The 23,286-nt window shown below is 53.8% G+C and overlaps 9 protein-coding genes across 9 annotated transcripts; 6 read left to right on the forward strand and 3 right to left on the reverse strand.

Moving 5' to 3' along the window:
• Positions 1 to 540: 540 nt before the first annotated feature.
• Positions 541 to 2,361, forward strand: CABS01_07114 (tripeptidyl-peptidase sed4; the record flags this gene model as incomplete). Its single annotated transcript, XM_060540478.1, has 2 exons — positions 541 to 1,126; positions 1,190 to 2,361. 2 exons carry the CDS (start codon positions 541 to 543, stop codon positions 2,359 to 2,361), a joined length of 1,758 nt encoding a protein of 585 aa, XP_060403363.1.
• A 107-nt stretch (positions 2,362 to 2,468) lies between these two features.
• CABS01_07115 (uncharacterized protein) lies at positions 2,469 to 4,449 on the reverse strand (the record flags this gene model as incomplete). Its single annotated transcript, XM_060540479.1, has 5 exons — positions 2,469 to 3,315; positions 3,371 to 3,563; positions 3,626 to 3,972; positions 4,033 to 4,111; positions 4,173 to 4,449. 5 exons carry the CDS (start codon positions 4,447 to 4,449, stop codon positions 2,469 to 2,471), a joined length of 1,743 nt encoding a protein of 580 aa, XP_060403364.1.
• Positions 4,450 to 5,342: 893 nt separating this feature from the next.
• CABS01_07116 (uncharacterized protein) lies at positions 5,343 to 6,425 on the forward strand (the record flags this gene model as incomplete). Its single annotated transcript, XM_060540480.1, has 1 exon — positions 5,343 to 6,425. The coding sequence occupies one exon, from the start codon at positions 5,343 to 5,345 to the stop codon at positions 6,423 to 6,425; it is 1,083 nt and encodes a 360-aa protein (XP_060403365.1).
• A 1,143-nt stretch (positions 6,426 to 7,568) lies between these two features.
• Positions 7,569 to 9,652, forward strand: CABS01_07117 (major facilitator superfamily transporter; the record flags this gene model as incomplete). The annotated part of the gene is made up of 7 exons (XM_060540481.1): positions 7,569 to 7,723; positions 7,823 to 8,173; positions 8,278 to 8,387; positions 8,438 to 8,706; positions 8,777 to 9,194; positions 9,274 to 9,485; positions 9,545 to 9,652. The coding sequence occupies 7 exons, from the start codon at positions 7,569 to 7,571 to the stop codon at positions 9,650 to 9,652; spliced, it is 1,623 nt and encodes a 540-aa protein (XP_060403366.1).
• A 1,419-nt stretch (positions 9,653 to 11,071) lies between these two features.
• Positions 11,072 to 12,918, forward strand: CABS01_07118 (catalase; the record flags this gene model as incomplete). The annotated part of the gene is made up of 2 exons (XM_060540482.1): positions 11,072 to 11,698; positions 11,755 to 12,918. The coding sequence occupies 2 exons, from the start codon at positions 11,072 to 11,074 to the stop codon at positions 12,916 to 12,918; spliced, it is 1,791 nt and encodes a 596-aa protein (XP_060403367.1).
• Positions 12,919 to 13,285: 367 nt separating this feature from the next.
• CABS01_07119 (uncharacterized protein) lies at positions 13,286 to 14,242 on the forward strand (the record flags this gene model as incomplete). Its single annotated transcript, XM_060540483.1, has 1 exon — positions 13,286 to 14,242. The coding sequence occupies one exon, from the start codon at positions 13,286 to 13,288 to the stop codon at positions 14,240 to 14,242; it is 957 nt and encodes a 318-aa protein (XP_060403368.1).
• A 159-nt stretch (positions 14,243 to 14,401) lies between these two features.
• Positions 14,402 to 16,480, reverse strand: CABS01_07120 (uncharacterized protein; the record flags this gene model as incomplete). The annotated part of the gene is made up of 6 exons (XM_060540484.1): positions 14,402 to 14,764; positions 14,838 to 14,916; positions 14,986 to 15,068; positions 15,125 to 15,843; positions 15,916 to 16,127; positions 16,209 to 16,480. The coding sequence occupies 6 exons, from the start codon at positions 16,478 to 16,480 to the stop codon at positions 14,402 to 14,404; spliced, it is 1,728 nt and encodes a 575-aa protein (XP_060403369.1).
• A 2,260-nt stretch (positions 16,481 to 18,740) lies between these two features.
• CABS01_07121 (sodium/hydrogen exchanger family protein) lies at positions 18,741 to 20,314 on the forward strand (the record flags this gene model as incomplete). Its single annotated transcript, XM_060540485.1, has 3 exons — positions 18,741 to 18,855; positions 18,985 to 20,150; positions 20,225 to 20,314. 3 exons carry the CDS (start codon positions 18,741 to 18,743, stop codon positions 20,312 to 20,314), a joined length of 1,371 nt encoding a protein of 456 aa, XP_060403370.1.
• A 417-nt stretch (positions 20,315 to 20,731) lies between these two features.
• Positions 20,732 to 23,117, reverse strand: CABS01_07122 (cation transporter; the record flags this gene model as incomplete). The annotated part of the gene is made up of 2 exons (XM_060540486.1): positions 20,732 to 21,552; positions 21,623 to 23,117. The coding sequence occupies 2 exons, from the start codon at positions 23,115 to 23,117 to the stop codon at positions 20,732 to 20,734; spliced, it is 2,316 nt and encodes a 771-aa protein (XP_060403371.1).
• Between the last annotated feature and the right edge of the window lie 169 nt (positions 23,118 to 23,286).

The following is a 23,286-nucleotide window of genomic DNA, read 5'->3' on the forward strand; positions in this document are numbered from 1 at the left end:
ATTTTTCGTATTAAGATTGCGACAGGCATCGAATAAAGTGCTGATATGGGGTCGTAGTGCACGGTAGATGGTGGATATCAACGGCTTTCCTATTGTCGAGCCAAAGCGAGATTGGTTCAATGCACCGAACCACCATCAAGCTTCGTCTAGTATTTTGGGTTAAGCCCAGAGCGGTAGGGCCGACGGTTGGCCCCGTTGTGAAGGTTGTATTCTTTTTGACTTGTTCTACCGGGATTCGGCAGTCGTTCGATCTTTTGGATACGAGCTTTTTGGCGGAGATTTCACCTTTTAGAAAGCATTGTTGCATGGGTACCCCTGGAGGGGGAAAGAGTCCACGATGATGTCAAATCCCACCCAAGATGTTCTTCATCGCCAAGCAGCGGGTCGAGTGATACGGGCGAGTTGCCGAAAAGCTTGTCCCGGCCCCTGAAGGCTGGCCGCTAGTATTAGATGAAGTGACGCTGCAAGCCCAAGCAGACCGCAGCAGAGAGTGAGACTCGCCACGCTCCCACAAGCTTGTACGCCCACAAGACAGAGAATATGAGGCTATCGTTAGTTTCGACTCTGCTTCTGAGCAGCTTCGCTCTCAGTCAACCGACTACTAGCGGCCATGCAGTTCACGAGGTCGTGAAGCAGCTCCCGCAGGGCTGGCGGCATATCGCTGCGGCCGATGACCTCAACACGATCCAGCTTTCCGTCGCGTTGAAGCAGCCCGGTTTGTCGGAGCTCAAGGCACGTCTCGAGGTGACCAGCGACCCAAATCATGCCGAGTATGGTGCACACGTATCTCGCGATCTGTTGAAGATGTTCCAGGAGCCGAACGCTGATGCCTACGCTGTCGTTGCAACTTGGCTTTCTGCTCACGATATTCGAAGCTTTGTTCAGGACGGCCCTTGGGTTCGCATAAACACCACCGTCGTCAAAGCGAATCGCTTGTTGGGTTGCAAGTTCTCCAAGTATCAGTACAAGAGCGAGAAGGCTGTGTTGCGGGCCAAGGAGTACACTCTTCCGAGCCAGGTCTCAGAGGTTGTCGACTTTGTCTTCCCGGTTACTCAGTTCATGAGCAAGCCGCCTAGACGACAGATCAAGGCGAGGGAGTCTGGCAAAGTAAAGCGACAGAGCACGAGTAAGTTCATGGCGGATCCCAATAGCCAGGTTTCTAAGTCACCACATCACTGACACATCACAGTGCCTCGAAGCTGCTGGGACTACACAACCCCCGACTGCATCGTGGATCTCTACAACATCAACTACAGCCCGCCAAATGGACCATCACCCACAGACTTTGGCATCGCCGGCTTCTTAGAGCAATATCCCAATGTTCCTACTCTCCAAGCCTTTCTGGCGTCCTACAGCCCCCGCCGAAACACCACCGCCTTCTCGCCAAAGTACAACCTCACGGTGGAGTCCATCAACGGCGGCAGCGACACCACCGAAGGCAACGGCGTCGAGGCTTTGCTGGACATCCAGTACAGCATGCCCTTCATCCAGCCGATGAACGCAACCTACTTCTCCACTGGCGGCCGCGGTCCCGAAATCGGGCCCGACGGCAAAGAAAAGGATCCCAAGGACAGCGCCCACGAGCCCTGGATCGAGTTCCTCGAGGCCCTGCTCGCCCGCGAGACCATCCCAGACGTCATCTCCATCTCCTACACCGACGATGAGCAGCTCATCCCGCAGCCGTACGCCCGTCGCGTCTGCGACCTCTTCATGCAAGTCGCCGCCCGCGGCGTTTCTGTTCTGGTAGCTACCGGCGACGGTGGCGCAGCGGGCATCGGTTCAGGAGACTGCATCTCAAACGACGGCAAGAACACGACAAAGTTTATCCCGACGTTCCCCGTCGACTGTCCCTGGGTCACGGGTGTCGGCGCGACGGGCAACTATGCGCCGACGGAGCCTGCGTGGTACAGCTCCGGCGGATTCAGTGAGTACTTTGAGCGTCCGGCGTGGCAGGAGTCCGCGGCCAAGGCGTACATTGCCGGCATCAACGGATCACACGCAGGCTGGTACGCACCGAACGGCCGCGGCAGCCCGGACATCTCGGCCATTGGGTCCCGGTTCCTGATGCAGCCTGGGTGGACGCAGAAGGGGACAAGCGCCAGCACGCCCGTCGTCGCTGCGATGATCGCTCTCGCCAACGACAAGCGCATGAGGGAGGGAAAGCCTGCTTTGGGATTCCTTAACCCGCTGCTGTACTCTGACAAGGTCCGTTCCGCGATCAATGATGTCACGAGCGGATCTAGCGGAAGCTGCTCTTACGGGACGAAGGTTGAGAGCGGGTGGTCTGCGACTGTTGGATGGGATCCGGCGACTGGCCTTGGGACGTTGGACTTTTCCAAGTTCCTTCAGGCGTTGGAGTGAGGCTTTGTAATCGTAGAAACTTGATACACTTGATCTCACAATTACGACTCTGATGGACTGCTGTGTACAATAACCAAAGCCAACCGGGCTTCATGAATCTCAGCCCTTCAATCATGCCAATGCCCCTCCAAGTAATTCTTGTACTCTCCGCCGAAGTGGACAACCTGACCAGCAGCATTCTTCGGCTTCTCGGCCAGGAACTCAAACTCTGGCAACACCAGACTATCAGAGCCGGTGATCTTGAGCGCCAACTGCTCCCCGGCATCAAACTGTATGGCAGTGGGCCATATCCAGACCTCCATCTTGACGATCTCGCCCGCCTTGACCTCAATGTCTTCGTCGTGGGCTAGCGTCTGCCAGTAGTTGGGCGACAGCTCCGGCGCGACCTTGCGCTTGGAGGCGCGGAGCTTGCCGTTGGGTCCTAGGTATTTGAGCGGGTTGATGCTGGGGATTTCCTTGGGATCAGACACGGGGAGTGCCTCGAGGGGAATGTTAATATGCTCGAGGTCTTTGCCGCTTGCATCTCGTTTGCGAATCTGAGCGTAGACGTCAAAGTCTGTAGCCGAAGGGCAGGATACATGGACCACGAGCTTGGTTGGGCCCAGCAGCTGCGTAGACTTGGAAAAGGTGTGCGTGAAGACCACGGTTTCCGTGCCCTCATAGCCAAGGGTTGCGGTATCGGTGTTTTTGGAATGCTGCAGCGTCTTGTCGGCGCCCAAGTAAAGACGCTGGAGTTCCGTGTTCGTGGCACTCGGTGATAGCCAAGGAAGAGAGTCAAAAGGGAGATCGATCACGGGTGGCTTGTTGTAGCCGAGCATGGCCAGCCTTACCGGCGAAGTCTTCTCCCACCCGTTGTCGATGCCTTTCACGTAGCGGTCGAAGAACTTTTGCAAGTCATCGGTACGTTCTTGGCTGTATAGGTCGAACCACTCTTGCGTAGCATGAGTCACCATCCTAGGAAGAAGTCAACTAACTGTGACCTGGGCCAGGGTGCATGCATTGAACGAACCATTTGTTTTGGTGAGGGATCTCTTCAAAACCTCTGAAGCTCCCAATGGTGTGAAGCATCGTCGAATAGCTGCCCAAGATGTAGGCCGGGACCTCAATCCTGTCCATGCGTGCCCTCTTGTCATCCCAGTACGCTCTGAGACCCTGCCCGTGCTTAAGCAGCATCTCGACGCTGTTTTCTTGCTGACCACGACCTGATGCACAGTCAGTTGAGTCGAATAGTTGAAGCCTATAGATGGATAGGCGTGCAACTTACCACGAACCACATTGCTAATCATCGACCCGAACCCAATCGAAGGAATCCCGCCACGGCACAGACTCTCGCGCATATGATCGCTCGCACCCTCCAGAGGGGCAATACACGCCAAGTGAGGCGGCCTCTCGGCGGCTATGTACCACTGACACAGCGCAAGCCATGAGTTGCCAGCCATGGCGACCTTGCCTGTGCACCAGGGCAGCTTGGCGATATCCTCAATGGCGTCGTGGCCGTCTTGGCCCTCTGGGGTACCCCACGACCTCATGTCGCCTTCAGAGTCACCGCATCCTCTGGCGTCTGCGTTGATGATGGCATAGCCTTTCGGCACCCATTCAGCGGGGTCTAGTCTTGGAGGCAAGTCAGTCTTTCAAGTCTGATAGTAAGGGCGCATGTTAGGGAGATCCCACCCCTCGAACGACTCGTAACCCGATAGTTTGCTCAGGGGAACGCCACATCGTAAAGGAACTGCGTGGAGATTCAGGGTGCCTGGAAAATACTGTTAGTAGTTGGTACGCAACAACACAATCGGCATCATATTGGGCCGTACCCGTGTCAGTCTTCCCGTAAGGCGACCACATCAGGATGGCAGGGACCTTCTCGTCCGTCTTCGGCCGAAAGATGTCAACCCGGATGCGGGTCCCGTCGCGCAGCGTCAACGGCTGGTCCCGCTCAAGGATGATGTCGCACGGGAGCGGACGATGCTCTGGGGTCTTTTGACTTCCGCTTGAGAGCTCCACGCGGGAAGGCTCTTTGGGAGTTGGCCATGCTGGAGGGATAGTGGGGTCCTGGATGACTTCAATGTTGTTGACGATAAGTGGCGCCATTGTTGCTTAATCTAACAAACTCGCAGTGATAAATTCCCGTTGATGCAGGTACAATGTTTGTCTAGAACAAGACTATTAGCCTTTTTGATGGCGGCAGCATCGCATGTTTGTTATATCGTTATTATACGAGACCATCATAAATCCGAGCTCCCCGGCCTGTCTACACCTCTCAGGGGACTCTGTAAATCCTCGGATTTGACCCAATTCCTGATGACGGATCGTCGAGGACGCTCAGAAACACGGCCCCCCTTCACCGGCATGGCCCCACGGCAGATTCCCACTTGTGTACCAGCCAATGGCGTTGCCATTTTCGCCCTCTTGGGGTAATATTCGCCTGGGGGAAGTCCGAGGGCCTCGTACTTATTGGACTCAACCTGGGACCAGTTCATATGTAGCCCTACAGTCTGCCTATGCCATGCGAGACGTCGGAAAGGGCCTGGACATGTCCATGTCGCATATGTTTGAGTTCTTCCCCGCCATTTGGCCCTGCTGATCACCCGAGGCGCGTCAACTGTACGCTACCACCCCCCGCCCGGTAGAGTCTAGAGATGGGCCCCGGCGACCTCGGGTGTTAGGAACCCTCCGTTGGCCGATGAATAAATCGGGCAACTTGTCCGAGACGGCCGTATTCGTCCGTGATTCTTCTTGAGAGCTCCGTTCATCTTTATTCAGCCGCCCACCTCCCACCGGATGCCCGATTTTATGAGAGGGTCGCGACCCGGAGAAGTGGACGCTAGCGAAAGGGGGCAAACAAATGTGTCAATTCCACGTTTTGAAGTGTTCTGTCCATGGCCACAAGTTACTGCATAAGATGCGTCTGGTCTGCCGTGTGATAATTATGGCGGGCAGCCATAGTCAACCCCCATTAGAACAGTAAAAAACGAAACCTCACAATGGGCAGCAAAACAACATCAACGGCGCCGGCGCTCTATGTCGACGAAGACTGCAACTTCTCCGTCATCCGCAATCTTCCCATCCCCGACCCCGTAGATGGCGAGGTCCTCGTCAAGGTTCTCTACTCTGGCGTAAACCCCGCCGACGTCAAACACGCACCATACATCGGCGTCCGCGCAGTGACCCTCGGCTACGACTTTTGCGGCCGAGTCGTCCGGGCCGCCGGAGAAAATGCGTCGTCCGCCTTCAAGCCGGACGACCTGGTGGCCGGCTACGTACCCACCGGCATGGGCAAACCAATGAGACACGGCGCGCATCAGGAGTACCTGAGCTGTCCGGAAGACATGCTCTTCAAGGTTCCGGATAACCTGCCCAAGACGCACGCCGCGAGTCTCACGGTGGTGCTGACCACAGCCGCCGACGGGCTGTACAATATCTTTGGATACCCTCTCCCTGGGGAGAAGGCAAAGGAAGGGTTCAAGGATGGTCCGCTACTTATTTGGGGCGCATCCGCCAGCGTTGGACTTTGCATGCTGCAATTAGCGCGGGAGAGCGGTGCGAGCCCCATTTTCGTCACCGCGTCGCCCGGGCGGCATGAGATGCTCACTAAGATGGGGGCGACGCGCTGCTTCGATTATAACGCTCCAGACGTGATTTCTCAGATCAAGAAGGCGGCGGAGGAGGCTGGCGCGGGGCCGATTCGCTACGCGGCCGATTGTGCGGGTTCAAGGGGTGAGGTCACCTCGGCATCACAGACGGAGGCTTGTGTTGATGAGAATGCTATTATTCTGTCTGTCGTGGCGAAGCCGGGTGGGAGAATCAAGATGCCGCTGGCATCGGCGAATACAGAAATCACACTACAGCTGGGCGATGGTCCCCTTATCACGATCCCTCCGCGGCTGGAGGATTGGGGCAGGATGTGGAAGGCGTTGATGTGGTCTGTTGAGAATTACGGCACCGAGTTCTCGATTCCTGTGGTGGATGTTTTCAAGGGAACGGCGGAGGATGCGCTGGAGGAGGTGAAGAAGGTTGCTGACCAGGGCAAGTTTGGTAAGCTTGTACTGGAGCATCCTTTGCTTTAAGATAGGAGGGAGTCAGAGGATGATGAGGAGCATGAGCACGGGGTATCATTTCACGAGGATTATCTTGTACCACATATGGCTGTCTACTCCGAGCCTTTTGCTGATTTGAACAAAAGCAATTCCATCTACATTCAAGAGACCCAAGAGACTCACGATGTATACTATGAAGTTAATGAGACTGTAGATGTAAGGCCGGAGTCGGCCGGCCCCCTCGGCAGCTCAGGGCCGACGATAAGCAGCGCATTCCCGGACAAGCTCCGGTCCTGCGCCGGTCCAACGGGTCTAGACTCCGGTGAGTTTATCTCGGACCTATCAGCACCCGTGAAGCTATCCGGCACCCCACCATCTCCACTCCGGGTCGGCAACACAAGGCCGCGCTCGGCTCCTGCATCGGCGGCCGCCCCTCCCCCCCTCATCTCATCGGCTCTTTTGCAGTTCTCACACACACCAAAATACCACACTTACTATGTACAGCCAACAGAAACCATAGGTCTTTGCATACTCTAACCATTCTGTAAGAGTCATTCAGGCGGCTATCTGTTGGCTTTACCGAGTGCTATTCTCTTCCGCCACACCCACACTTCCTCCTTCACTCACATTTCCGGCACCACTCAATCCGTTAACCAACACCGGTGACCGGTCAGGACTCTGTGGTGCTCCACCAAAGTTCCTCTTGAGAAGAGCCCAAAGGTAGGAGGCCCATCGTTTTCCTGACGAAATAGCGGGGATTCCGCACGTCTTTTCGGTAAAACGGTCCAGCAGCAACAGACATCCCAGCAATCCGGGGAACTCGCAGGAAAACCCATACAATTCTCACTCGATTTTTTCTTACCACACCTTATACCCCCCCAGTCACCCAGTGACCTTTAATCGCTTTATGCCCCCCATCCAGCCCAGTCCGGCTTTGTCACCATTTGTTTCCCTTTCGAACCCCTCTCCTCTCCCATCCTGTCCTATCCTCCCCCCTTCCGACCCTGCGAAACGTTCACCCGACCTTCCTAGTTCTACCAGATCTTTAGAGTTGAGCCTCATAAACAAATACTTTATTGGACGAAAGGCGTGATTCTGCGAAACCTAAGAGCTCTCTTCCACCCTCTCTGTGACCGTACCTTATCCCATCCACACACCCAACCACCCGTCCCGATGGCCGCCGATGCAGATGAACGAACGCCCCTCCTCAAAATCAAATCCGGCGCCGGGGCCGTGAAGCGGGTCGGTCGCGGCCTCTGGTCACCCGCAAACCGTATCCTGTTCGCCGGCTTCCTCGTCTCCCTGACACTAGGCCTCACTCAAGTTCCGTGCGCACAAGTTCACCCCTCTCCTCTCACCCATGCTGTACTATGGCATGGTTGCGAGGATGTGTACCACAGTAACGGAAACTGATATGTAGTCTACAGCATTATCTACGTCTTCCGTGTAATGGCATGCGAAACCTTTTACAAGTCTCACGCCCCCTACGACGGCCCCGCCTCGGAAATGTGTCACCGCCGTGAGATTGACGCAAACACGGCCACCCAGGTCTCCATCCTCGGCATGACCACCTCCGTGTGCGGCATTCTTAACCTCTTCATCTGCGGCGACCTCATCAAGCGCTGGGGTACTCGCTGGGCCCTTATCAGCCAGACCGGCCTGCTCGGCATCCGCGTCTCGTGCCAGGTCCTCGCCGTGTCGCAGGGCGCGCAAAAGGGAATCGACATGATGCAGTACACGCAGCTTATTGGCATCTTTGGTGGGCCGAGGGGATACATGTAAGTACTTCACCTACCTACCTACCTACCTACCTACCTACCTAGGTACAGCAAGGAAAGTGAGATGCGCTGGGATCGCGGCGCTAATGCAATTGTAACTAAAGGCTGGTTTTGAACACGGCAATTGCGGAGGTTGTCGAAAGAAGAAAGCATACGGGCGTGTTTGGTCGGCTGCAGGGTGCAGTCATGATCGGTACCGCCATAGGGTACTTGCGTAGGTCGACATTCTACCTTTCCTACCCTCGCCTGCTAATGAGTGATCAGTCGGCGGTGTTTTGGGTGATGTGTTCGGCATCACCAGTCCTTTCATCGTTGCCATCGGCTGCTTTGCCTTTGCAACGACCTACGGGGCCATCTTCTGGCCGGCACCCCCAGAAGAGACGGAGCAAACGGACGGCAAGACAACGCCCGGCGCTTCTGGCTTCCTGGCTCCTATCAAGGTGCTCATGCCGTCCAAGTACCGTCTTGAATCTGGCAAGATTGTGAAAAACTATGGTCTCGTCTTTCTGGCCCTGGGCATCTTCTTCGGCGTGGTTAGTCTACTACCTCTGTCATTGAAATCGGCGGCATTCATCCATGAACACATTGCTAACAGTGCCCCAGTTCGCCACGGGTTATGCGCCCATCCTCATCCAGATGTACGCCACCTCCCGCTTCAGCTTTGGCACAACGGAGAACGGTATCCTTATGTCCGGCAACTCGTGGATCCGCGGCATCTTCTTGATGTTCATCTTTCCGGAAATAATCGACAGCGGACGCAGATGGTTTGCCTCGTCATCCCATGCCGGAGCTCTTCAAAAGACGCTCACCCAGGAGGAACGGAGCGTCATCCCCACTCACCCCGAGGACATGGACCCGGCACCCGGCTTGATGAACGCTTCCGAGCCAACAAAGGCGCCGCCTGAAGAGGAGGACGAGGATAGCACTTTTGACCTGTTCTTCCTGAGGTGGAGCTTGGTGGTGGATGGCATCGTCACGTCCCTCGCGGCTTGGGCAACGGAGGGCTGGCATGTCTATGCCGGTGAGTATCTCAATTTTGCTGCCCACTTTACCCCGAACTCCAGAGGCTAGAGCAAAATGCTAATTTCGTTCATTCGTAGCCGCTTTCCTGCTACCATTCGCATCCGGATCGGCCCCTGCAGCAAAGGGCGTCATCACGGAAATGTGCCCGCCGCATATGCGACAAGACGCCCTGAGTGCCATTACCCTAGTTGAGAGTGCAGCTACTCTCACGACGCAGGGTATCTTCGGCTTCATATTTGCCACGCTGTCTGAGATGGGCAAGCCGAATCTCACATTCTTTGTGAACGCCGTGAGTGCTCACATATGAGTCTTTACATCCCTGATGCTTGTTCTCTAATCGCGTTACAGGCTCTCGCCGTTGTCGCCGTGGGCATTCTTCTACTGGCTCATTACCCCCCGGTTAACAGTACGCGGGTCGAGGATGAGGCGAGTGAAGAAATCAGTGAATCAAATTGAGACATGATTGAGTGCCCAAAATTCGCAGAAATCACTCCTCGGTCGTCATGAAGGATGAGTGAGAATAAAACTCATTCGCTCGATTTGTCTACGACTCCACGCGAAGGCCGATGAAAAGTTAGGATCAAGGGTTTCCTCCCGTAAAAGTCTTCTTCATTTGAACTCATATGCGGCGTCATTTAGCATTTAGAATGTTTGGTGCACTTCAAAGAATGCGCCATAGAAGATCATCGTCGGTGAGTCTAATTGCGTGGGTATTGCGGATTTCAAACTCAGGTATCGCTGGGATAGGTGTACATAAAACGGACAAAAGGATTGAAAGTGATTATTCAACGGTTTTTCTACAAAAGGTACCTTCAGATTCATCGCGTGCCGCATCGCCGACTTCACCACATTCTAGACCTTTTGCTTCATCGCCAAAGCCTTCAAAAAAGTGCCCTAGCTCTGCGTTCGCCAGCCAAGGTCACGGCGGGGGTGGAGCGCCTGTCATCGGTCTTGGCTCGGCCTTCTGCTTCATGACATCAGCGGGCTGTTCGCATACATCATCGATTGGGTTCATGCGGATCGGTGCTTTGGCCCCGAATCTGGGATTCCCCTAGCACACTGCTACCTGGCACCTGTGAGCTAACCACCAAATATCGGATTTGAACGATTTCGATTAATGAAAGATGGGAATCTGGCAGTGGCGTCTGGCCTCCTCCGGAGCTAGATCTCCGGAGTCTTGGTAGCGGCTGCATCTTGGATTGCTTCAAACAAGTGCCGGTATTTGCTTGATGGTCTAAATCGTCTTAGTCTACCGCGCCCTTTGGCCCCCGCAGTTCTGGTCTTCGTCACGTCTTGTCTTTTGATCTGAATTCCGTGGCTCCTTCGAGTTACTCCCATACCCATTTGAAGACTCCCAAAAGCCAATCGGCTTCAGCGCCAGGATATCGGAGCATTGGACGTGATATCCATCGACTGCCTGGTCTTCGTTATCACGGAGTTATCCCCGAATTAGGACCGTAGCCCAGAGTCGAAAAAGGCGAAACGATGAAAAATCGAAAAGTCGAGAGGCCAAGGAGGCTCCGTACCAAGCGTCATCGATTCCTGTGACCCGCTCCTTAGAGAGCGGGTGCTAATGCGGGTATGGCCTAGTTCCGTCGTTCCCCATGCCGCTACAACCAGACATGGAGTGACAAACACTACTCCCCGTCTTCAGACTGCTTCGATGTAGTAATCTGCAGTTTGTGATTCGTCCAACATGAGTGACGGTATTGTTCCTACAAAGCTGCGTCATGGCATTGAGTTTTGATGGCAACTTTTCTGTGTGTATGCCCGTTCGAGCCCCTCCACATAAAGTGCCCAAGCACCGGCGGGTGGCGGCACAACTCACCATATCTCTCTCTGGTATAAGACCTCTCTCAACACCTTCTTAATCTCATGGAGACTGTTCAAAGAATCATCAAACATCCCATTGAAACTGCCCAAAAGACGTTCAATATGGGTTCCACAGACACATCATTCGCAGCCCATGTGGCAGGCCAGTTTAGCACATACGAGAAGGATAGACAGATGACTTCGAAGGAGGCTATCTACAGCACCAGCAATGGCGTCCCGATGCCTCACCCCTACGAGACACAGCGATGCGGTGAGAACGGTCCGTTGTTGCTGCAGGATTTCCACTTGATCGACCTCCTTTCTCACTTCGACCGCGAGCGCATTCCGGAGCGTGTTGTGCATGCCAAGGGCAGCGGTGCTCATGGCTTCTTCGAGTGTACGAATCCGATCCCCGAGCTTACGCAGGCCGATCTCTTCGGTACCAAGGGCAAGAAGTGCCCTATCACCGTGCGCTTCTCGACTGTTGGCGGCGAGTCTGGTTCGCCGGATCTTGCTCGCGACCCCAGAGGATTCTCCGTCAAATTCAGAACAGAGGATGGCAACTGGGACATGGTGGCGAACAACACGCCCGTTTTCTTCCTGCGAGACCCTGCCAAGTTCCCAATGTTTATTCACACACAGAAGCGTGATCCTCAGACGCATCTCAACCACATGGATGACTCGTTCATGGTATGTTTAATCCTTATGATCGTACACATGTGAATCCTGCTAAAATGCTTCCTTAGTTCTGGAATTACTTGAGCGAGAACCCCGAGTCAATTCACCAAGTCATGATCTTGATGGGTGACCGTGGCATTCCTGATGGCTACCGTTTCATGCACGGCTACGCTGGTCACACGATGAAGCTCGTCAACAAGGACGGATCATGGGTTTACGCCCAGATTCACATGAAGTCCCAGCAGGGCACCAAATTCATCACCCAAGAGGACTCTCTCACCAAGTCAGCCGACTACTCCGGCAAGGACCTCTTCGAGGCCATCCAGAACGGCGACTACCCCAAGTGGTCAGTTGAGATTCAGACCATGACACCCAAGGAGGCAGAGGATGCATGGGAGAACGACAAGATCAACGTCTTTGACCTCACGCACGTGTGGCCTCAGGGTAAATATCCCCTCCGCAAGGTGGGCGAGTTCACCCTGAACGAGAACCCTCAGAACTACTTCGCCGAGGTCGAGCAGGTTGCTTTCAACCCCTCGCACATGCCGCCCGGCATCGAGCCCTCCGCCGACCCGGTCCTTCAGTCCCGTCTGTTCTCCTACCCTGATACCCACCGTCACCGTATCGGCGTAAACTACCAGCAACTCCCCGTTAACGCACCAAAGACCGCCCACAAGATGGCCAACTTCCAGCGTGATGGTGCCATGGCGTTCTTCAACCAGGGTGCGCGCCCCAACTACCTCAGCTCCATCGATCCCGTTCAGTTCAAGGCCCGTACCGTGGACCTGGACAAGACGCATGGTCATTTTACCGGCCAGGCCATCACCTTCCTCTCCGAGATTAGACCAGAGGACTTTGTTGCGCCGCGCGCCCTGTGGCAGAAGGTTTGGGACGAGGACGCACGTGAGCGCTTCATCAACAACGTCACGGGCAAGATGGAGTTGTGCAAGAACCCGGAGCCTTTGAAGAAGCAGATTGCCATCTTCAGGGAGGTCGATCCTGAGATTGCTGAGCGCCTGGAGAAGAGCACCGGTATCAAGGGATACGATGGCATTGCTAACCTGACTTTCAACGGTACACACAACGGCTTTGCAAGGGAGAAGAAGAACAAGTACGCCAATGGCATTGACGTCACGACCTGCCAGAGTCTGACGGAGAACAACGGTGCGCCCATTAGAGGCACTCATCGTAACGTTGACAAGGTTGTCAACGGCGAGGGTGCGAGGCACTGAAGGTTTTTCGAATTGTAGTATTAGAGATATCCATATAATATGAACATGACTTTTTTTTTCGCACGTTATTCCACATTTTCCACTTCGCAGCCCGGTGTTGCCTGGATGCGTCGGGGCTGTGCTGACGGTGTGTCACCACCGTGTTGCTTGTGATTCGCCAAATGGATCAATATTCAGCATGCAATGTGCCTTGCGGATAGCCGTACTTCATCTATCAAATTGACTCCTATATAGAGCTTGATGTTTCCAACTGATAAGAGTTAAATGGCTTCAATTGCGCATCGCTGTATTTCCCTCGTTCAGCATCATTCAGATAATAGTAGGAACCAAGAGTTGCATCAGCAGGCCCATTCATCAACGAGACAAAATGGATATTTCATATGAGACAGTCTTCAGATCGTTGGCAGGGGTCGCACAGGCTACTAAGGCTGCTTCTGATGAAATTGACACAATCAAACAGCTGCTGTCTCCAGGCAACGAAGGCAGTGAGACCAAGACCAAATCGGCCAGTCTATCTTTTCAGGACTGGCAAGTCATCATCCAGCAAAATGTCACAAAAATGGCCGGGGCAGCCGTCCATGTTGCACTCGTCGCAGTAGCAGTGTCATTCCTCCGCGAAACAGCACGCCAAAACCAGCCCGCAACAGCAGACGACATCAGCCAATGCTGGGCCATCATCCGCGACGCCCTCACATCAACATCTTCCCGAACACTGTTCACCGCTTCTCGCAGCGCACAAGGCTTTCTCTCAGTCCCATTGTGCAGCTTGGTCAAGGACGGCAGCATCGACGAGCTCATTCGCCTGCACGTCTGGATGCCGGACGGCAAGCGCGGGAACCCCGATTTTCACTTACACTCTCACCAGCCGTTTGCGCAGAGCTGGATCTTGGCGGGGCAGGGCGTGGATCACTCCTATCAAGTTGATCCTGTCGAGGAGCCAGAAGAAGCCACGCACGCAGGGTATGCACTTGCGTGGAACGACGGCAAGGGGGCGGATACTGCGTACAAGACACATCAGGCATCTTCTACTGTGCAGAACACGGGGAAGCTCTTCCGAGCTGGAAAGATTCATTCAGAGACTCATGCTAGGGGGTCAACGTACACAGTTCCGGCCGCAGAGTTCCACGTCTCAGAAGTTGCACCAGATGCTTTACATGCGACTATCTTCTTCTTTGATTCACACCGTGGCTTTGTGAAGGATGCCGGAGTTCTTGGGCCAAAGGATGGGGATTCATTTACACAATTACGAGATCCGGCTGGAGTGAAGCCCGCAGAGCTTGCCGAAGCTGTGAACCAAGCTAGATTACGAGAGGCATTAGACTGAGAGCTAACGATTTTGGTTATGGAAATACTGAGAAGGTTGTTGAATATGTTTCAAGGTGCCTACAATGATTTGATACCTGTAGCAAGAAACGTTGGTTCTGTTGGTTCAATAGTTGCTGTATTCATAATGCCCAATGCATAGGTCACTTCTGTCAGAAGCTTACTTTCCAACCACTTCCGTAGACAAACCCTCGGGCCAGACAGGCTGGTCAACACCATTACCTCTCGTGCCTACATTGTACCTCATTTCAACCGCGTTGTTGCCATACTGCAGAACAGGCTTGACAACCCAGAAAGTTCCATCAACCGCTTTTGACACTCGCATCTCAAAGAACTGAGGGTTGAAGAGAACCTGCGCGTCGTACTCCTGAAGCAGCTTGGACATGACCGGGACATTGTGGGCCATTGTGTGGAAGTGCCGGAATACGGGTGATCCATGACGCTCCCAGACTTCTCTCCAGATAGGTTCAGGATATGTCCCGCATGAACGGACGAGCCATTGGGAATAGTAGTTGAGGGCAACCTGTTTGTGTACATGGGGTTAGCTGGAAAGCATCTTGAAGTTGAATTATTTTCATCGGTAGATCGAGACTTACGTCGACGCCATAGCTTCCTCCGTCTTCGGCGCGCTTCATGAGAGCATCAAGAACAGCAGTGCTTCCGCAGACTCCAGCACTATCTCGCATTTTAGTATATTTCTAATAATCCCAGATCAGTGGATTATGTCTTCTGTGCTTAACATACCAGTAGTCTGAGTTCGGGAACACCGGAGTAACCGCCTCATCGAGACCCATTGCCTTTCCATACTCTAACGAGACACCACAGCACTTGATTACTTGTCAGTAGAGTCTCCCAAAGTGATCCTGTGCAGTATGTCACTCACGGCGTCGCTGATTTGCTGCCATCCACCACGCCCCTGCCAGGGTCCATGCCATCCGTAACAATTTTCACGGACGTGAATGATTCCTCGCTGGCGATCCTTCACCAGCTCCAGAATCTCCTTGCGACCGAAACCGTGCTTCTCCATGGCGCCAGGGCGGTACCCATCAACAACGACATCAGCATCCCTGATCAACGCCCTCAGCTTCTCCTTGTCTTCGTCCTTGGTGAGATCCAAGTGGCAATTCCACTTGCCCCAGTTGAGATCCTGGTGCAGAGAAGACATGTCCGTGATCTTATCTGAGGTGACGCGCATGACGCTCGCGCCCATCTCCGCCAGATCGCGCGAAATGACCGGGGCAGCGATAATTCGGGTCAGATCCACGATTTTGAGGCCGGCGAGGGGTCTCTTGGCCGACGAGGGTAGGCTCGAGTTTTCGGACCACCAAGATGCGGGCTGTGTGGAGCCTTTGACTTTTGCGATCTCGTACAGTCCGACGTTGCTGTTTGCTTTGCCGTGCTCGCTTGCGAAGTATTCGTCAGACGACCAAGCGATTGTGCCAGACTGTTGCGCTTTGTCGTTGAGTAAAGCGTCCAGGTCTTTGGAGTCCATCTCGGCGATGACATTTTGGGTTCTCTCGAAGACCAATTCATAAGTGTCATCCGCTGGGCCATGTTCAGGCAAGCCCAGAGCTTTGAGGATGGGGTCGGGGTTTATGCCGCCTACAAAATTCCGTCAGATGCGAGAGCCCGAAGGACCTATGGTTGAGTTCGTTCAGCGAAGGAGTATCTCACCGTGAAGCTGGTAATACCGTCCATCCTTTGTCTTATGAATGTTTGTCACCAAAGCTCGATGCAAGCTGGCGGCGGTCCTGTGCTTATCCGTTTCTGGGAACATCTTCATGGCCTCGGGCACGAAGTTCATAAGCGCCATGGGCGTAAACTTGCCATCCTTACCGATGAGCTGGGCAATGAGAGGCGAAAAGTAGAACAAGCTTGCATGGTCACTAGAGACTGTGTGAGTTCCCTCTGCAAGGGCCTTCTACGGGATCAAGGCAGACTTAGATCACTAAAATGGAATGGCTTACGTGTTAATGGTGACATCCGTCGGCTCCTTGTTGTACTTCTTGAGAATTAGCCGGTTGAGCATGGTTGCCTCCAATGCTTTCAAAGCCGAGATGCTTTCGGCAAATCGCCAATTGATCGGAACGCTTGGCTTGCTTGAACCCTCAAACTTGACATGTTGACTGAGAGATTTGAGGTCACCGGGAAGGTTCTTCATCAAGGGATTGTTCAGAATGCCGTGTTGGAACACCGCCTCCGCCTCCTGTGGCACAGAATATTCTCCCATCGAACCCATGATTGATGGCTTTAGTAGCTATCTGATAGCGCTTGAATTAAAATGAGATTCGTGATATGAGTTAACAACAAACAATAAACCAATGAGGAAAGATGAAAGGCTCGCGCGAAGAACGCGTCTTTCCAGGGTCTCCGCCCAAATCTTATACCAAAGCTCACATTTCCCAACGACATCTTTCGAGTGTGAAATCAATCGTGCTGTTGATCTTCGGGCCGTTGTAAGTCCCCGCAATCCTGCCAGTGCGCTTTGTCGTCAAATTCGAGCCGCTGCCAGTGGGCGTCAGACCTCGTCTCATCAAGATCTGTGGTGGAGTGGTATGTGAGAGGCGTTTCGCCGCCGATGCATCTCATCTTCGGCGTACTTATCAAACATTTTCCGATAGTCGGCCTGCAATATTGTTAGTCATGGTCTCTGGAAAAAGAGTCGTCCTTGGTGGTGTCTTCTTCATACTGCAATATGAAGGGTCACACGGTGTAAGATCTGGGTTTCAGCAGCACCTGCATCTGCTCTGCCAAGATTTTGAAGGCTGTTTTCGAGAGAGAGAGAAACTTTACTTCTGAATATTGTTAATGTTCAATGAATGCAAGCCGACTGGAACTACATATTCAAGTGAGTAGACATGTTAGACGACTGTCATGTAGGCTCGGTTTCGAAAGCAATGACGTTTGAAGAAATTCTTTTAATCGGCGAAGTTTGACGAGATCCTGCTACCAACTGTTATCATGTGGCCGTTGTTTGCCACAGCGGAATGTATGGTTCAATGAAACTGAATGAGAAGTCGACCCCTCCTCATGCATACATACTATGGGAGACACGGCCGATATCTCATCTCACTGCCTTTGGGTCGTTATCGCGACTAACACGGCTAGGTCCGCCTAGAGGGCAAGACGCAACAAGGCCGAATCGGGACACATACATAGATGAAGCGCGATGAGAGCTGTATGAAATAAGAATGCGGCAGTCTAAAGTCTTGCACAGCGTTGGTTGGCGTTCAGAGGCGGGCGGCCCTCCATGATTAATGTTTATAACTTGGATTATCCGATGAGGTTGCGAGGCAAAATCGCTTCTCGCGCAGTAAATTGTTGATTTCCTCGTTGCGACTGGTTAAAGGCTTCTCAGATGAGCTCACTGAGCTCACTCGTGGGTGAGCACTATGTCGGCAGTGTTCAACACTACAAGCCTGCAGAACATCATTTGTTCTACCAGTTCCGTTGTGAGTCGATGAGCTCTCGGAATTTCGAGACATGATACTATTATGCCTTGCTGAACCAAGGTATCCGTCTACTGCTTAAGACGTTCGCCAGGGGTTCGGATTGAATCTTACAGCGGGGAATGCGGATAGAGAGGCTGGGGTAGTTCGCTGCTGGAGTTCTTCAACGGCAATGACGGCACTGGCTTGCGGCGCTTGAGTGTACGAGAACAAGGTCCCAAAGGCATCGATAGAACCAGGAAAACAAGATACTGGCGGCACATGGAGCGCATGACTCTGCCCCGCAGTCTCAAATAGCCGCGGCCGTCTCAAGCAGATTCGAGATGGGATTGTCAGAAAAGACGGTCAGGCGCTCTTCGCGGTAGCTCTGAAAGTCGAGAGAACCCTGCATGAGCCCTTGAAAATGTAGGGGACTACGAATAGGCCTGATCATGGATGGCCAGTGGCAGGGGGGCACATGTTTGCGAGAAGGGGGTCAGGATGACTTGGCTTTAGCGGGCACTACCGACATGGGCTAAAGGCTAAGCCTCCGTGGCCTTGAAATGCCTCATCCTACCTGATGGGTGAGTCTGTGACAGGTAAGGTGGTAAAATGAGAGCAGAAGATCGGGACTAGTAACGAAATAGATGAGCGGGCTCCCATCGGTGGCCTCCTTCGTCCTGTCTTGCGGGCGCTCGCGGGAGAAAACAACGGCTGCCCGATCTAACGTGATGAACGAGTATTGATATCCGATCCGATAGCCGTGAATGTCTTTTCAAACGGGTCTACATTTCCAATTTTGATTCTTCATACATCCAAGCCAATTTGCCCTTGTCGTATGCTCTCCTTCTTACTTTTGTGAGTATTGGTGTAGTTGGTTCAGGGCGCATTTCCGTCGTCGAGCTCGAGTTGGTAATCGCAGCGGCATCCCGCCAGGTCCCGTAACGTGAGGCATTTCCATTTCATGTCGCAGCCGAAGCATACTCAACCCCTTCTTCACCCCAAGGCGTCGAGACCCAAAGGCGAGGCATCCAGTCGGGGCTGCTTGCTTGCAGCACATTGAGCGGCATCATGGACCTTTCAATCACGAATTTCAACGTGGTGATTAGCGTGCTCGGCGGATGGCTCGTCTTATTCGGCACCTTTTCGTATCTCATCACAGAGAACCTGTATCTCTCTGAAGCCCGTAAGTGAACCATAGCTTTCCCTTACCTGTGGTTTTTTCTTCTTCTGCTTCTTCTGCTTCTTATGCCTCTGTTTAGGCACAGCTGTAACAAGGCAAATCGCACTGGCTAACCAACCCTACTGCTAAAAGTCGTCTCCCTCCTCGGAGGCGTAACCTTCACCCACGTCGCCAAGCTCCTCAAGCCCGGCGAATACGCCGTCTCCGAAGATGCCGTCGCCTCCGTGACCCTCGACTTCAGCCGCCTGGTCCTCGGCGTCCAGCTCGTCCTCGCCGGCGTCCAGCTGCCGAGCCGCTACCTTCGCACAGAGTGGAAGTCCCTCTGCCTCCTCCTCGGCCCCGGCATGATCGGCATGTGGACCTGCACCAGTGCCGTCGTCTGGCTCCTCGTCCCGGACCTGCCCCTCGTCCACGCTCTCGCCATCGCGGCCTGCATCACCCCGACCGACCCGGTTCTCTCCACCACGATTGTCAAGGGCCGGTTTGCCGAGGAGAACGTCCCCGAGGACCTGCAGCAGATCATCGTTGCCGAGTCGGGAGCGAATGATGGCCTTGGGTACCCCTTTCTATTCCTCGCGCTCTACCTCATCAAGTACACCGAGAGCGACGGTAACCCAGCCTCGAGCGAGGGCGGTTTCGGTGCCGCGCTGAGCCTCTTCTTCGGCCAGACGTGCGTCTACGTCGTGCTCATGAGCGTCTTCTATGGCTGGGTCGTCGGCCTGCTCGCGCAGAGATTGCTCCACTGGGCCGAGCGACGCAAGTACGTGGAGCGGGAATGCTTTCTCCTCTTCCCCATCGGCATGGCCATCTTCATCCTCGGCACGTGCGGTATGGTCGGCAGCGACGACGTACTAGCGTGCTTCATCGCGGGCAACGTCTTCACCTGGAACGACTGGTTCCGTCTGGAGACGGTCGAGGATCCCGTGCAGCCCGCCGTCGACATGATGCTCAACATGGCCATCTTCATGTGGCTGGGAGCTGTGTGTCCGTGGGAGAGCTTCTGGAACTCTGAGCTGATTAGTCCCGGTCGTTTGGTCGCACTCGGTATTCTTGTCTTGCTGCTGAGACGTCTTCCCGTCATACTCGGCTTGCACCGGTACATCCGCCAGATCCGGGGTTCACGACAGGCGCTCTTTGTTGGGTACTTTGGTCCCATTGGTGTTTCTGCCATCTTTTATCTTTACGTCGGCCTCGAGTTCCTGGAGACTCTGACGGATGACGACGGCCAGCGAGCGGACGCGAAGCAGCTGGGCGAAACCATGCTTGTCACCATCTGGTTCTTGATCATCTGCAGCATTGTGAGTGACACCACTTTTGGAGAGTCCTCGACAGCTGAATGTCTCTTTGGAGTCAATATACTGACGTTGTGTAGGTGATTCACGGTATAAGCGTGCCCATCGCCAAGCTCGGAAAATCGACGTACGACCGATTCTTCCCTCGCAGCGTTTCTCTACCCGCATGATTGAATAGGCCAACTGCAAATCACCGTGGCAACTTCGAGATCACGCTAAAATATCTTTCCTCTCAATCTTTGCCACTTTGCTTTTTCTATTTATTCGGCGTTCACGTCTCTTGTTCCCTATCTTCGCATTGCATTACATCGCATCTCACCTAGTGCATTAGAGTAGTTGGCGCATTTGGTCTATGTTTGAATCATCGCATCGTATGCTTTTCGTTGGTTGCATTACTTGAAGCGAGTTCTCGTGTTCCTGATCAGTCTATCATTTTATACTGCATCTTCACCTGGTAGCGTTAACATTATAGATCCCATTCAGAGCACTTTTACGTGTAGACAGCATCAATCTTTGAGCTATTGGCAATGGAATGATTCTTTTCAAAATGTCTAATAAACGTGCCTTGAGGCAATCTACATGTAATTCTACCGTTCCAGCTCGATTGTCCTGCTCCTCCGTATCTGATGGTCCTCCTCTTCATACCGATGGAGCTGCCGTCCTGGAAGTCGCACCGCGTGGTCCAGCGCAACTGGCAGCCCTCGATGCCTGCCACGTAACATCACCAGGCACAGAACGAGCTTGCTTCCGACGTGCCAGGCGCCGCAGAAGCTGTACGCGTCAGTTGGTATGCCGACTGATATTCCGACCGTACCGTATGCTGAGACGACCTCGAATATAATGTTAAAGACCGAAAACGTCACGGGATCTTGGATGAATTTTGACGTCTCGATGATGGTGATGATCAGAACAGCGAGAACTAACCACCAAAGATCATGGGCAAGCTGTCCGCGAATCTGGTGGCTGATGAAACTGACGCGACTTTCGCCCTGCTCGGCGGCGCTCTGCCCAAGTCCCGGTCCTTTCGGTGGCACAACACCAACGCCGTGAAAGCTCATGAAGGTGCTCTTGAACGCGCGACGAGCTTCGATGACCGGGCCCGAACGGCTCAGTCGACGTGCCAAGACAGAAGGTCGGGCAGAAGCCGCGCCAATGCTAGTAGTGCGTGCCAGTGTCGGAGGTCGACTGCCTATAGGGAGCAAGGGATCGGCCACCTCAGGGTCGATCTCGGATGCGGTGTCTATGTCGTCGCTGTATATGCCGAGTGATCGCTCCTCGTAAATGTTGGAATGGCGCATGGTGATGACGACGGGGTAGACCGAGATATACATCATTATAACGTAGAGTAGCTGTAAGCCGATGAAGAGGCCTGAGATAGGGACGACGTAGAAACCTCCGGACCGCACAGCTAGCCGGTATGTTAGCCTCCTCCTGTTTGACATGTGATGATCCAAAGGAAGAACGATTTGAAGGCTTACCAAGTGCTTGAAAGAGACCATTGAGCACCCGGTAGCCTGTGGGTATCTTCTCGATGACAGAATTCCCAATGTTGAGAACCTCAAAGGCCACCCAGTCCACAGAGTTGAGTGAAATCAACATAAATAAAAGCCACCAAGAGGGTCGAGAAGGGAAGAGATTGGTGTAAACTCGGCGAGGGTATTTCAAAATAAACGCTAGGGTTTCTTTTAGGTCGATGAAAGCGTCTTCTCGCGTGGTCAGGTTCAGGATGCGGAGGGAGGACCAGATGATGAGACGAAGGAAGAGAGGGTACGCGGTATTGCCTGCCAGTATCAAGAGACCCATTGTGATGAGAACATACGGCGCCTGTTGGAAAGGAATCATGTTGGCGTCCAGGAGCGACATGCCCGAATTATTGAAGGCAGAAACGGCGTTGAAGATACCGAGCCACCACGGATTGATACCGTTAGCCCTTGCCGTATCGGGCATGTAGTTGTTCATCCAGGCTCCAAGGGCAAGGGATGCCAGAACCTGCCACAGGAAGAAGTAGGTTGGCACCAACATGGCTAGGACCTTGAGGGCACGGTATTCGCAGCCGCCGAGATGATCGCGTTCATCGCTGCTTAGGTCATGGAACTGACCGTGGCGACTAGCTGCACGATGTTTCAAGAAGTTGCGAGCGTCCGCGTCGGCAGTAGTCAGATCTACTGAAGCATTGTAGGGCCTTCTCAGTGGACGCGCCGGTCCATTCGGGTTGCCAAGAAGAGAGACTCCCGTCGAGGTGGCTTGGTTGTCGGCGACATTGGGGTGCGGTGCATCGTCAAAGGTAATGTGGCCCGGTGCCTGCGAGTCCGTCACCTCCTGGGTGCTTCCGGGCACATCCTCAGGTGCATCCTCGAGTGTAGGCCGGTGGCGGTCTTTGGGCGAGGCTTCTGCATCGTCCGCTCGTTTGTCGTCTGCCCGAGTTTCGCCCTTCTCCGACTCGGCAGTCTTTGTAGCTCTGAGAGACTGGCCTGGAGGAGGCGGTGCTGACTGCGATTTACCAAAGGAGAATGCCATCTGCAGCCTGGGCAAGTCGAGAGGTAGTCGCGGCAAACCTAGCGATATGGTACTGCCCTGACGACTGAGTTTACGCGCGCGCTCTGCTCGGACTATTTCATCGAAGCGCTTCTCAAATACATGTTTGCGGGCCAAGACCGTCCAGATGGAGACCCAAATGGTACTGCCCAAGAGCAGTAGGAAAAACAGGAGTGTTTGTTGCCAGGCCGTCAGTTGGCTGAGGTTGACGGTATTGAGGCCCGCCTCGGTCATGGCAGACACAACGAGGAAGAGGCTATCGGTGTAACTGACCGAGAACGCAGGATCGGATGAGCCCCAGAAGATGACGGACGTGATGAGACAGACGAGGATGAAGTAGGCATAATGAATGGTGATGAAGTTTAGAGGTGGTAAATAGCGACGCAAGCGACCCGAGAAGCGCGCGAGCCACCGCTCGAGGGAGCCGATGGAACTCATGCGAGGATTGCTAGAGACTTGGAGAGGTTGTCGATGGAAATATGTCGATGTACACAGGATGCATTAGGAACAGAATGGTCGTGATCGTTGTTGATGTGCCAAGAGGACGTCGAGAGCGACAGCGACAGCGACAGCGTCAGATGACGGCACTCGACTGCGCGGTTGACGC

This window comes from Colletotrichum abscissum (genome assembly GCF_030869225.1).
Source record: "Colletotrichum abscissum strain IMI 504890 chromosome Unknown Scaffold_15.1, whole genome shotgun sequence".
In the NCBI taxonomy this organism is placed as follows: domain Eukaryota; kingdom Fungi; phylum Ascomycota; class Sordariomycetes; order Glomerellales; family Glomerellaceae; genus Colletotrichum; species Colletotrichum abscissum.